Source organism: Cynara cardunculus, assembly GCF_001531365.2.
Source record: "Cynara cardunculus var. scolymus isolate 2C chromosome LG 8, CcrdV1, whole genome shotgun sequence".
Taxonomy (NCBI): Eukaryota; Viridiplantae; Streptophyta; class Magnoliopsida; order Asterales; family Asteraceae; genus Cynara; species Cynara cardunculus.
In genome coordinates, this window is record NC_037535.1 from 19469581 (window position 1) to 19481741 (window position 12161).

Sequence of the window (12161 nt, forward strand, 5' to 3'; positions counted from 1 at the left end):
CATGTGGGACTAACAAAACCTTTTCTCCCTTACCCACGAGCCTTATTGATCACCCATTGATCGGGTCGWGATAAGTAAGCATTAAGTTGTACAAAACCCTTATTTAATAGCTCTTGTTGGGACTGCAGTATTGAATTTCAGGACGACCACCTGCTTTGCAGATAGCCCGGAGTCACTGCATTTAAACCTCCGTGGTTACAAGAGAATTTTTATTCCTCCTTGGATTTGAACTTCGGACCTCTTGGTACCTTTGACCTTTGGAGTCAAGCTCAAACCAATCAGACACCACCCTTATACTTATGACAGAAAATGTTGACTCTTGAAGGAACCAACTCATTCCAAAATCCAAATCGTCTCTTTATGTCCATACATAAAAAAGAACTCTTTCAACGAGAACACAAAGATCTATTAGAAGATAGATCCCAACCCTATTTGTCTGGTCTGCTGGTCAATCCATCAAAGAAACATCCCCGATAGCCTCCATTAACTGCACGAATTCCTCAGCTTCTCTTCCATCTCGGATAGTTCTACGCCACCACCAGCACCTTCCATCCTTAACTCCGTCCGCAACAGGCACCTGTTTTGCATTTTCTAGCTCGCAGAGTCTTGGAAAACGGACTGCAAAAGTACAGGATCTCTTCCATAGATCAGTCCACAAACAAGTCTTTAAATCGTTCCCTAACAAAAATCTGCTACCCATATAGCCTGTGAGGTTATGCGATTACCTGAAGGTGTTCTGCGGTACGAACGCTGTTGGGGTCTCATGTTTTTAGTTAGATGTATTGGTTTTGACATGAAGGCTTCCACAAAATATTTTTGCCGTGTTGGATGGATTTGTCTCTCTTTTTTTCCTAAAAGGTTGACCCTAATAAGTTTAGTACATGAAGTATCCTTGTGCTCTTTTAACTCATCTTACTGCACATAACTTGTTTGATGAAATGCCAAGCAAAAACTTGGTTCGAGATAACGTGATACTGGATTGGTATTTGTGAAATTTGTATACAAAACATAATGTAAACACATATGGCTTACTGATGAATAAGTTAGTGACTTCATAATTATGATTCACCCGTGAGATGGAAAACTAAAATATATGTATATATATATATATATATATATGTGTGTGTGTGTGTGTCTCTGTGTGGCTGTGTGTTTATATATAGGGTCAAGTTGAAGGGAAAACAACAAAAAATGAAAAAACTGAAGAACACTGTATTAACCGTTCATCTGGACGCTATACATATGTGCATCCCGGTATATGCACATGTGCATACCGGTGACTTGTAAGTTGTCTGATATGCATGTATGGACAATATGTACATGTGCATACAATTAATTGAAATTGTTTCTTGGTTTTTATGAAAATCACTAGTCAAGAATCAATTTTTAGTATCCAATGAAGTTTTCATATTTACCGTCACTAGAAGTTTAAAATCATTCATCAATTGGGATTGATCTGAACTGTTAAGTGCTAGAAGCATTCCTGAAAAGGAAACCTCTCCAAAAATAGGCATATGCCATCTATTGTAACGAGCACACGGTATTCTTTAGTAAAAGGCGAAAGAATAGTTCGCTTTGTGCTCGTTACATGGCTGTGTGAGTTTTGAAGCCTATTGAAGAGGCATCAATATGGAAGTGCTTGAACTCTACATTGCATTCACCATGCGATGTGGGAATGAAGCTGCAGCTGCCAAATGGTATTTGTTTATTCGTTCCATCAATATTTTGTTTGTGCAACACAACTATTGATATAGCAAATAATCAAAGTTATATATACGTAAGGGTGTACAAGAAACCATCAATTCGTGAAACTCGTTCAACCCAACCTGCTAACAACCCAATTAAATCCAACCCGTCTAACCGTTAAATCACTCACCCGTCAATTAGGAGGGTTGAAATTGGGTCGAGTTTGCTAATATATAATTTTGATAAAATTATATATATATATATATATATATATATGTGTGTGTGTGTGTGTTTTATTATGTATATATACATATTAATAATGCATAAATTTTTTATAATTTTTATTGATATTATGTTTAGTTACATTTTAGCTAAACATATAGATTACCAAATGAGATTCTCGATCAAAGAATGATGACAAATAATCTAATTAATAAGGAAAATTATTGAATTTTTTTTTTGCAGCAACAACAAATTTATATGTTGGAAAATATGAATTATATTGACAGATATTTGATGAACGAATCCATCAATCTACGACGTTTTTAAAGAGTTACATTAAAAAAATGTCTTATCTAAAAGAATTACAATATGTTTATTAGATTATTTTGGACGTCTTAACAGATTCTATGATAGCTTTTAAAATGAAGTGTCATATTAGTTATTTTATACAACACGACTTGAAAAAGTGTCATATGAACATATGTGTCATATAAATAGATGGGTTTACGGGACACTTCTCAAAATGTTTCTATAAAATAAATAATACGACATTTTATTTAAAAATCATTTTAAAACACTTGTTGAAACGTCCAAAAACATCCTATACAAACCTTTTACTACCGACAATGAAATTTGAAGGATTGTTTCTGAAAAATTTGAGAAACGAAAGCAAGAGTTATTAAACTAGAAAATTGTAGGGTTATTCCAATGAAGGAAACCCTTCCAGAAATTCTCAAAGGCCAAGGGGAATACCCAAAGCCAACGAGGGGGTTTGGAAATAGTTTTCAACCAGCAATTGACGTGCCTCGGTTATTACCTCATTAGCTGCGTCATTGCCCCAAGCGCAAAGATGCTTTTTCCYYTTGCCCACCTCCACCATTTTATTCTAACCTCTCTTTCAACCACCACACGTCACCCACCCATGTGGGACTAACAAAACCTTTTCTCCCTTACCCACGAGCCTTATTGATCACCCATTGATCGGGTCGTGATAAGTAAGCATTAAGTTGTACAAAGCCCTTCTTTAATAGCTGTTGCTGGGACTGCAATGTAGGATATTATATAGGGCTAGCTTTTTTCCCATGTTGAAGAAATAAATTCTAAATACAAGGGGAAATCTTGCTAAAATGAAAACCATGAGGGCCTATTGAAAATTATTCCAAAGTACAAGGAGTCTAAGTGTAAAACATCCTTATCTTCTCCCTCCACTTTGAAAGAGTATGTGGTGGGAAGAGCAGCCTGCAAAAAATGGTACCCATAACCTGCAACCGAAGTCATTGGAGGTCTCACTTTCATCTTCAAAACACCTTCAATCTCACCAGGCAAATTCCCTCTTTTTCTCACCATTTCTCTCTCAATCTTTGCTTTTTTCAATCCCATTTCTCAAATTGTTTCGAAATTGCAAGAAACTTTCGTAAGAATCGAAACGAACTTGTGATTTTCGACGTACAGAATCACGTCTGAAATCGGTCAAAAAGCTCTCCGAAAAGCTCCATTGTCGATGCTCTAATAACTTCATAAAAACTGGAACTGATCCATTTCAAATTCTGTAAGCATTGTGTATGACTTTTCTCGTTTTTGTTTCATTAGATTTTCCCCGATAGTTTCGTTATCGGGTAACTTAAGATCTTCGTCATTATGCTGTTCTACCACTCGATCATATGCCAACAAGAATCATATAAGGTCGTTGGAGATCCATCGACAAAGAAGAAACCATCCGATTCCCCCCAGAAGTCGAGCAGACGATCCTGCTCATGAAGATGGTGATCATGATGATGTTTCTAAAGCAACTTTAGTATGGAGGGCAATCAAATTACCAATATATTCCGTTGCACTGGTTCCGCTAACTGTAAGTTGTTCCAAATTTTGGCAATTGCTGAATGTTTTAGTGCAGAATGGTTAAGTGGTCAAAATGATTAAAAGGCTCTCCTAATATAATGCAAAATGAAATATAATTGTTTAGTAAATTGTGTTCAATGAAATTAGGGCTCTTAATGGTTAAGGGAGATTCAGAATACAAAATCATTCAAAGGGTTTTAGAACCATTAAGAAGCAAACTTTTTTTTATAAAACAAGATTCACCTCATTAATGATTCAGAGGTTGCCTCTTAATGGAACTATTAAGAGGTAAACAAATTTTAAACTTTCCTCTTACCCTTTGAACTTCCAGGTGGGAACTGCAGCAGCTTATCTGCAAACGGGGTTGTGTTCAGCCAAGCAATATGTTCGGCTTTTAGCTTCATCGGTTCTTATAATCACTTGGCTCAATCTAAGGTGATAACGACGCCAAACTCATTAGACGCTTTTCATTAATTTGTCGCTAAAAAAACGTGTTCATGTGGCGTGTAATCTGGGCAGCAACGACGTTTATGATTTTGATACGGGAGCGGATGTAAACAAGAAAGAGTCCGTTGTTAACATGATTGGCAGGTAGATTACAAGGAATCCCTTTCTCCCGTCTTTCTCGCTCTAACCGCTCTGTTGAGCTATTTAACTAAATGACCTTTCTATGAAAGTCGCTTTTACAAAGTAGGTATTGTTTACCACGTGTTTACCGACCGATCTCTTATTGATTACTACGTATTTTTCAAATTTTAAGGTCGTTTAACTAAATGACCATATCTATGCAGTCGGTCAGGGACCCTGATCGCTGCATTGGTGTTACTTGGTTTGGGGTCCATGGGGCTTGTGTGGGCATCGGTGGAGGCCGGAAACATAAGGTCAATACTTTTACTGGTTTCGGCCGTCACTTGTGGATACATATATCAGGTACCAATGCTCGCAGTAAAAATTTGTTGTCCCCAAATCTCATGTCCTGTTCCACTAATCACATGACGTGTATTCAAGTGATTGGTGGGACAGGGAAGGAATTTGAGGATTTTTGGGACAACAAATTTTAATTCTCAAAATTGCAGATTAAATGAAAAGCTCTCCTTGTGCATTAATTGAGTTGTACAGTACAACTAACACATTACAGTGTCCGCCTTTCCGGTTGAGTTACCGGGGTTTGGGAGAACCGTTATGCTTTGCTGCATTCGGCCCTTTTGCAACCACCGCCTTTTACCTGATGCAGGGCGGTAGCACAACGGTGGAGAGGCTACCGATAACCGCCACGATTCTATCAGCTTCACTCCTTGTTGGCATTACCACAACTCTTATTCTTTTTTGTAGTCACTTTCATCAGGTATGTATATATATAACTGCTTTTCATATGGTTTTCATCATTTCTCCAAGTTCCCTGAAGTTTTCTTGATCTGCAAACTCAGATTCCAGACGATAAAGCTGTCGGAAAATTCTCTCCACTGGTAAGTAGCCTCGAACTACAATGGTCTAAGCGGGATGTGTGTGAAAATATTGTTGGAGTCCCACATCAGCTAGATACAGACCATCAAAACCGTATATATGTACGAACCCCTCCTCTCTCTATAAGGGCGTTTTGGAGATTAAAAGGGGTTCCACATATTCTAACATGGTATCAGAGCCGGGGTCTACCATGAGTTGATACACTCTTTCGCCTCCATCCTGAGTGACTCTAATCGGCTCGGGTTTCCTTTGTATACAGGTGAGGATTGGCACAGAAACAGGTTCAAATGTGGTGAAAGTGGCAGTGATTTCCCTCTATTCCCTTGTAATTCTTCTTGGCATTTGCAGAGCTCTTCCAATCACTTCCATTGTAAGCCTTTTAAATGGTCTTTTTCCCATCCAAATGTAGAGTTTTTTTGCGTTTGGTACGACAGAACGGGATAGTAGAAGACAAAAACTGAGTGAGACAAAAGCACATTTTTTGTCCCAGTGGAACAAAAATAAGAGAAATGAGACAAGATTGGTAAATTACTAAACCACCAGTGTTAAATTAAAACCTAAAACCTTCCACACTTCTTTCACTCTTGCCCGTCCAATCCAGTCCAGTCCTATCATGTCCAGTTCCGTCCGAATACCAAAAGCACCCATCTACAATGTGCAAAAACTGACGTGAACTTTGTCGTGCAGTTTCTGTGTGCACTTACAGTACCCATGGGCAAGCTCGTGGTCAGCTTCGTTGCTGATAACCACCAGGTGAGTTGCAAAATCGCTGAAAGTTATGTAGATCGTTAAGATGGTAAAAGGTATTCGTTCTTTCAGGATAAAACGAAGATATTTATGGCAAAATATTTCTGCGTTCGATTGCATGCAATATTCGGAGTTGCTTTGACTGCTGGGATGGTAGCAGCCCGGATTATCACAAGTAATAACGTACCACAACCGATAGTTACCATCTAAATCTGGATCCAGAACTCGTTCTATGAGTTCGTACCTGATGCAAGAGTGATTGTATACAACGGCATTTAATCTCAATAAGTACCTGTTACTTGTGTTTCTGTAGCATATAAGATGAAAGAACTTGATAGATTGTTCAAAATAAACACGAGAACATGGACCGATTTTGTCTATTCACGCAATGATATGTTAGACGTTTTATGTTAACCATTTATAATAAAACCAAACAAAACCAAACCAAACCAAACGAGACCAATGATAAACCAGTTTTAAGAATGTGGGTGAATGTTGCAAAACAGATGGTCGCCCTGGGATTAGTCGGCTCGCATAGCGGGTTGGATATCCAGGTTGATAAAAAAAAATGAAGAAATGTTGAAAAGAAGAATGAAGACTAGTTAAAAGCAAGAAATACAGTAAAAACAGAAGCAGGTACAAGAAAACATAACAATGACATGAACAAAGAAGAATCGATTTCATTTTATAACAAGCTATATGATTCTCTTCGTTACACTTGAACAATCCCGACTCTTTCCAAAGATCAGCCCTTTTCAAAAAAACGGTTGTGCGTGTTGTGAATGAAGGACGATATGAACAAAACAAAGATATCTACTTACATGGAACTTGAAAATCAATAAAGCCCCAAAAATTTCCACCAGAAACCGCCAACGACCACCCAGATGACGGCGTTAACACAGCCCATAATGAACCCGAGTCTGAAGACATCCGGGAGGTCTACATAACCAGCTGTTGCAAAATAAAAGAGAAGAGAATTAAAACTTAGTCCTGATGCATTCATGTGGAATAATCAAGTCTCTGTTGCCACTTCAGAGTTGCAGAAAATATGGTGCACTACAACGAAATCGGTTGCATAGTAGGGGCCTGTTTGTTAGAGCTTAATGGGACTCACAGCTTATTCGGTCAGCTATACATGATGGTTTGGCAGTGGTTTATTCGATAAGCTTCTAGAGGAGAGCTTTATGCAGAAATTCAAGTTTTTTCCACACCTGCCCCTCCCAATTAAAAAACACGCTTCTTCCATCTATGAAAAACCCTTCCAAACAAAAACATTTCCTATCTATACAGACAGATTAATACACACAGACAGCTTTATCCATACAGGACTTAATGGAAAATCAACCAAACACCCCTTAAATGTCCTAATAGACTGCTTTATAGGATCAAACAAATATGTGTCCTATATAAAGATGTTGCAACAGGATGTTAAAGACGTACTTGGGCATCCTAAAAAGTTTTTTAGGACATAAAAGTGTCATATTAACTTATTGCAACACCTACATACGACGGACAAGCGGTCAGTTATGGCACTTGGACATTTTTGGTCCTATAAACGTAAGAAATGAGAAATCCAAATAAAGCGACGCACCTCCAAAGTATACAGCAGCCTGCCCGCTACTATAATGAGTTAAAGCACCAAATAAGTTTGTATTATAAGCCAGGGCAAGTGCCGCCAACGCCCCAGGCACCCCGGCTGCCAAATTCATAGCAAGAAAAGCGGAATACAAAGCTCCCACGTGGCCGGTTTGGCTTGCAAACATGTAGTGGATCAAGAAATAAGCTGCTTGAAGAACACTAAAAGCAGCCGGCCAGCTTAATGATAAGGATTTTAGAGAACTAGCAACACAGTTCGACATCCATGTAACTATTCCGAGATTGGTTAATTGTGCAGCCATGCCCACAAGTACAGCAAACCAAGCCAAAGTGTCCCATGCTGATTTTTCCGTTAAGCAGTCGTCCCAATTAAGTACGCCTAACAACAGGAGGACCGATAAGGCGAGCATTGCAGTGACAACACTGGATATTCCGGTAGCATCCCTGCATAGAGTTAGAACCACGTTAGCATATCGTATTCTAGCAAATTTTTCAACCGTTGGACTTGGTTTCTGTTGCAAGAAAACCATCTTTCTTGGTAAACCATCTTTATACACTAGTGACACTACAACAAATTGGTGTTGTAGGACGTCAAATATGTCTAAACGTCCTAATAAACTGCTTTCAAACGATTGTGCATCCTAAGAAAAATTCAACATTTAGACGCATCTAGCGTTCTACAAAACCAACTTTGTTGTAGCAAGAATCGCTCGTTATTGCTGCAAATCGTGTTGGTTTTTGCATTTTCACAAGAAAGATGGTTTTGTAAGCCAAGGATGATGATTCAAAAGGTGAATGACCCGAAAACTGAAGTGTTGCATACCCAAATACCCATAGAGAGACGGCGAGAAGCATGGTGGCAATCATCACCCATTCGTTAGTCGTGACAGGACCCATAAGGTCGAGCTTCTTTGCAGCCATGGCAGGGGCCTCTGGTGTATCTTTTGTTTCGGGAGGGTAAAGTTTGTACAAGAGATACGGAGTAAGTAGAAGCGAAATGAAAGCAGGTAAGCTAGCGGCCTTGAACCAAGAAATCCACGGGTCTGCAATTACGACCCCGAGTTCTTCGGCCAGTTTCAGACACAAGAGATTTTGTGCTGCAGCAGTCAGAAAAAGAGCACTAGAATTACCAGCACACTGTCATAGATCATAATCAACAACATAAGCTAACGAAATAGAGATACGAACAAACACGTAGCTCGTACTTCCTAAGGACGCTACAACGAAATCGGTTTTATAGGATGCCAAAGATGTCTAATAGACTGTCTTAAGGGACTTAAGTTTACAGGATCAAACAATTATGCCTCCTCTATAGAGGTGTTACAGTAGGATCATATGACGTATTTGCACATCCTAACAAGTTTTTGGACTCTTTTGAAATGAAGCGTCCTGTTAGCTTTAATATGACATTTTTGGGTTCTGTCCTATGAACAAATCTTTTTATAGAACACTTTTAGGCCTCAAAATTAATTAACTTATAATAAAAATTAGAATAAATGAAAAATTAATTAGTATTTATTCATAATTTTCTGTTATTCTAGATTTATCCTTTATCTCTTAGATTTTGTTATTATCATCAAAAACCTTTTATGTTGATGCGCCCGTTGTCGATAATGATGTGATAATACTGTGATAATTATCTGATTTTTTCGTGATAATGATTTGATAAGTTGAAACTTTTTTATGATGTGATAATCATTTAATAATTATGTGATTTTTGTTGTGATAGCGATGTGATAATGTCATGATAATCGAAAACCAGCGATGATCACGTCTACATTCATCGCTCTGTTTGTTCATTATGTGATTTTGTTGTGATAATAATGTGATAATTATTTTATACCGGTTAACATATTATCTGTATTTGATTCTAGAGATAAGGATGTCATCAAAATTAGAGATAAATACGAAATCGCATGATAATCCTTAATTAATTAGTTTATTTTTCTTTTAATTTTAATTTTAATTATGGGTTAAATAATTTGGAGGTCCGTAAATATTCTCACATCCTTGTAAAACAGGGTGTTCTCGTTTAACTCTCCACCTATATATATATATATATATATATATATATATATAGGGTTGGGTTCCGGAAGAAGTTATGGTGAGAAGCGAAGGAAAAAATTTCTAGCATTGGAGTTGAATGTCAACACTAATCAGGTGCACCAAGATATACCGGATCAATTTTCTTCTAAAGCGCAATTCCTGGATGGGCATAGGCATGGTAACAGGGCGGGGATGGGGCGGGTTTTGTAATCCCCAGCCCTTAGTAATAGCCCCCGGCCACGGTCCCCCGGCGGGTACAGGGATTAAGATTCCGTCCCTTGTAAAACCCGGTCAAACCCTATGAAAAATATATGTTCGTTTGAGTCTACAGGGATCCCCGGCCCCAGCACCGACCACGGTTTGAGAAACATCCCCCGGCCCCGGTTTAAGTCTACCGGGGATCAAGACCCGTTTTAGCGGGGAATCCCCGTTCGGTTCGGGTCAGGTCGGGTGAGCCGGGTTCCCCCACCGGGTTAGGGCACACCACCATCCTTGGTGGACATGAGATTAAAAGTGATAATGAATTCAGATCTCTTTCTTATGCTTCTCGTAATAACTCTTTTTCTCACACGATGCTGCGTGGGGGTGTGTGTATATATATATGTATATGTGTGTATATATATATATATATATATATATATATAAAAGTTTATTCAAATCTTTTGATCGCACGATCAACAGCAAGCATATCAAATGCGCTCTACACTAACAACGCAAATATGATAAAATGAATTCAGCATTTCAGTCATCGCTAACCTGCAACTGTGACTGAATGAGATAAGACCCAAGCTTCCTGGCAGACGGATGATTGGGCTTACTTCCGGCTGACAGAGATAACGACTTAATAATAGGCAAGAAAACACCACCGGCCCTGGCGGTGGTGCTAGGCATCGCCGGAGCAATCAATGCCTCACTTAACGTCAAACCATAAGACAACCCCAATGTGCTCTTCCCTAACCATTTGACAAAATAAGTCGCGATTCTATCCCCTAATCCAGTCTTAACGAACCCACGAGCGAAAAAGAACGAAATCACAATCAACCAAATCACTTCGTTGGTGAAGGCACTAAATGCCGTCTCAAAAGTTAACGTTTTGGTTAGGACGGTCGTCGTGAGTCCAAGAAAAGCCCACGCGCCGACGGGCAATGGAGATAAAACGAGCCCCGCGATGGTGGAGAGGAAAATAGAGAGGAGCTGCCATGCTTGCTCCGTGACTTCAACGGGTTTGGGGATGAAGAAACGTACGACTATTCCGATTGCGAGTGAGAGTGCTAGAGGTACGATCTTTGCACCTTGTAATTGGGTTTTCGGAGGTTCTGTGATCGAATTGTCGTCATTAGACGATGATGCTGAAAAGGGTCTGATGGGTTTCGCGAGTGGAGTAAGAAGGGAGGACCTGAGACGGAGAGGATTGGAGGAGGAAGTGGTGGTGGTGGTGGTGATCGGCGGAGGAGAGAAAAAGTGGGTTTTGTGGAGTGGATATTTAGCGGTGGAAAAGGGTGGTGGACGGGATCGAAGGTGTAAGGAGATTCGTGAAGATGGGGAGAATGCAGTGGAGAAAACGATAGTGCTGTCCATTACCAATAGGGAAGGAAATGGCTGAAACTGTGAAATCGATCAGAAATGGTGAGTGTTTGTGATTCACCGGAGCAGAGCAGAGGCTGAAGCTAGAAAGTCAGTCCACCATAGATTCCGTTTCCGATTGATGAGAGGTGACGGCGGACGGTGACGAATGTGATTGAAAGGGGAGTGAAGTGCATGACCACCACCGGAGTTCCGGTGGGTAGAAAAAGACGCTAATGGGTAAGGATCCTGTGTGGCTGTGTATTTTCCTCTATATATGTTTAATTATTATTTTATTGTTATTGATATAATCATTAAATATTTTTGGTATTTCAATTATTCAAAGGGGGTGCCATAGGGGGTGTTGAATGGGTTGGAAATTGTGTTGAGTTTAAAATTCAGAAAATATCAAATCAATTTTAAAAATATATTATATTTAATTATTATTAGTATTATATATATATATATAAATATATACTAGAAGCGTACTCATGCAATGCAGCGAGATATATCGTAATTTTAATATTTCATTTTATTTTTTTATCTCAGTTGATGTTATAATATGGTTTTATGTGATTTTGAGAAAGCGATGATGTTTTTATTTTTGAATAAAATATATGTTTGAAGATATCATAAAATTTTGACAAAAATATATCGATATTATTATCAAATTAACTATTTGAAATTCCTCATTTTTTTGTGTAATTTTTTAATTCAATTTTTTTATAATTTAGTTTATGTACAATAATGAAGTAATTAATATTTGGTTTAATAACATAATTTTTTTATAAAGATAATAATTATTTATTTTGTTGGAACTTGATAATTATTCTAATTAGATTTTAGATTTTTTATATTTTAAAATGAGATGTTCATCCTTTATTTAATTATGTTTATGTGCAGTTATTTATACGAATTCAAACATCGAGCTTTAATAAGTTGTACTTATGCATAATTACTTGTAATCTTGAATTTTAAGTAATATGCATCAATATACA

General features: G+C 38.2%; 2 protein-coding genes, 1 non-coding gene and 1 pseudogene across 4 annotated transcripts; 1 reads left to right on the forward strand and 3 right to left on the reverse strand.

Moving 5' to 3' along the window:
* Positions 1–1476: 1476 nt before the first annotated feature.
* LOC112517532 lies at positions 1477–1594 on the reverse strand. Its single transcript, XR_003069717.1, has one exon. It is a non-coding gene; the product is annotated as a U5 spliceosomal RNA (small nuclear RNA).
* Positions 1595–2606: 1012 nt separating this feature from the next.
* On the reverse strand, positions 2607–2760 carry LOC112517527 (annotated as a pseudogene).
* Positions 2761–3129: 369 nt separating this feature from the next.
* Positions 3130–6327, forward strand: LOC112516996 (2-carboxy-1,4-naphthoquinone phytyltransferase, chloroplastic). 2 transcript variants are annotated; one of them, XM_025124278.1, is made up of 10 exons: positions 3130–3230; positions 3499–3757; positions 4079–4182; positions 4267–4338; positions 4539–4677; positions 4886–5092; positions 5175–5213; positions 5471–5581; positions 5899–5964; positions 6031–6327. In XM_025124278.1, the coding sequence occupies exons 1-10, from the start codon at positions 3157–3159 to the stop codon at positions 6166–6168; spliced, it is 1209 nt and encodes a 402-aa protein (XP_024980046.1). In that variant the 5' UTR covers positions 3130–3156; the 3' UTR covers positions 6169–6327. The 2 variants fall into 2 exon arrangements, with proteins under 2 accessions (XP_024980046.1, XP_024980047.1); XM_025124279.1 differs by having other exon boundaries at positions 4982–5092.
* Positions 6328–6620: 293 nt separating this feature from the next.
* Positions 6621–11364, reverse strand: LOC112517028 (dicarboxylate transporter 2.1, chloroplastic-like). Its single transcript, XM_025124322.1, has 4 exons — positions 10357–11364; positions 8378–8691; positions 7550–7998; positions 6621–6909 (listed from the first exon to the last, which is right to left on the reverse strand). The coding sequence occupies exons 1-4, from the start codon at positions 11176–11178 to the stop codon at positions 6794–6796; spliced, it is 1701 nt and encodes a 566-aa protein (XP_024980090.1). The 5' UTR covers positions 11179–11364; the 3' UTR covers positions 6621–6793.
* Positions 11365–12161: the final 797 nt, after the last annotated feature.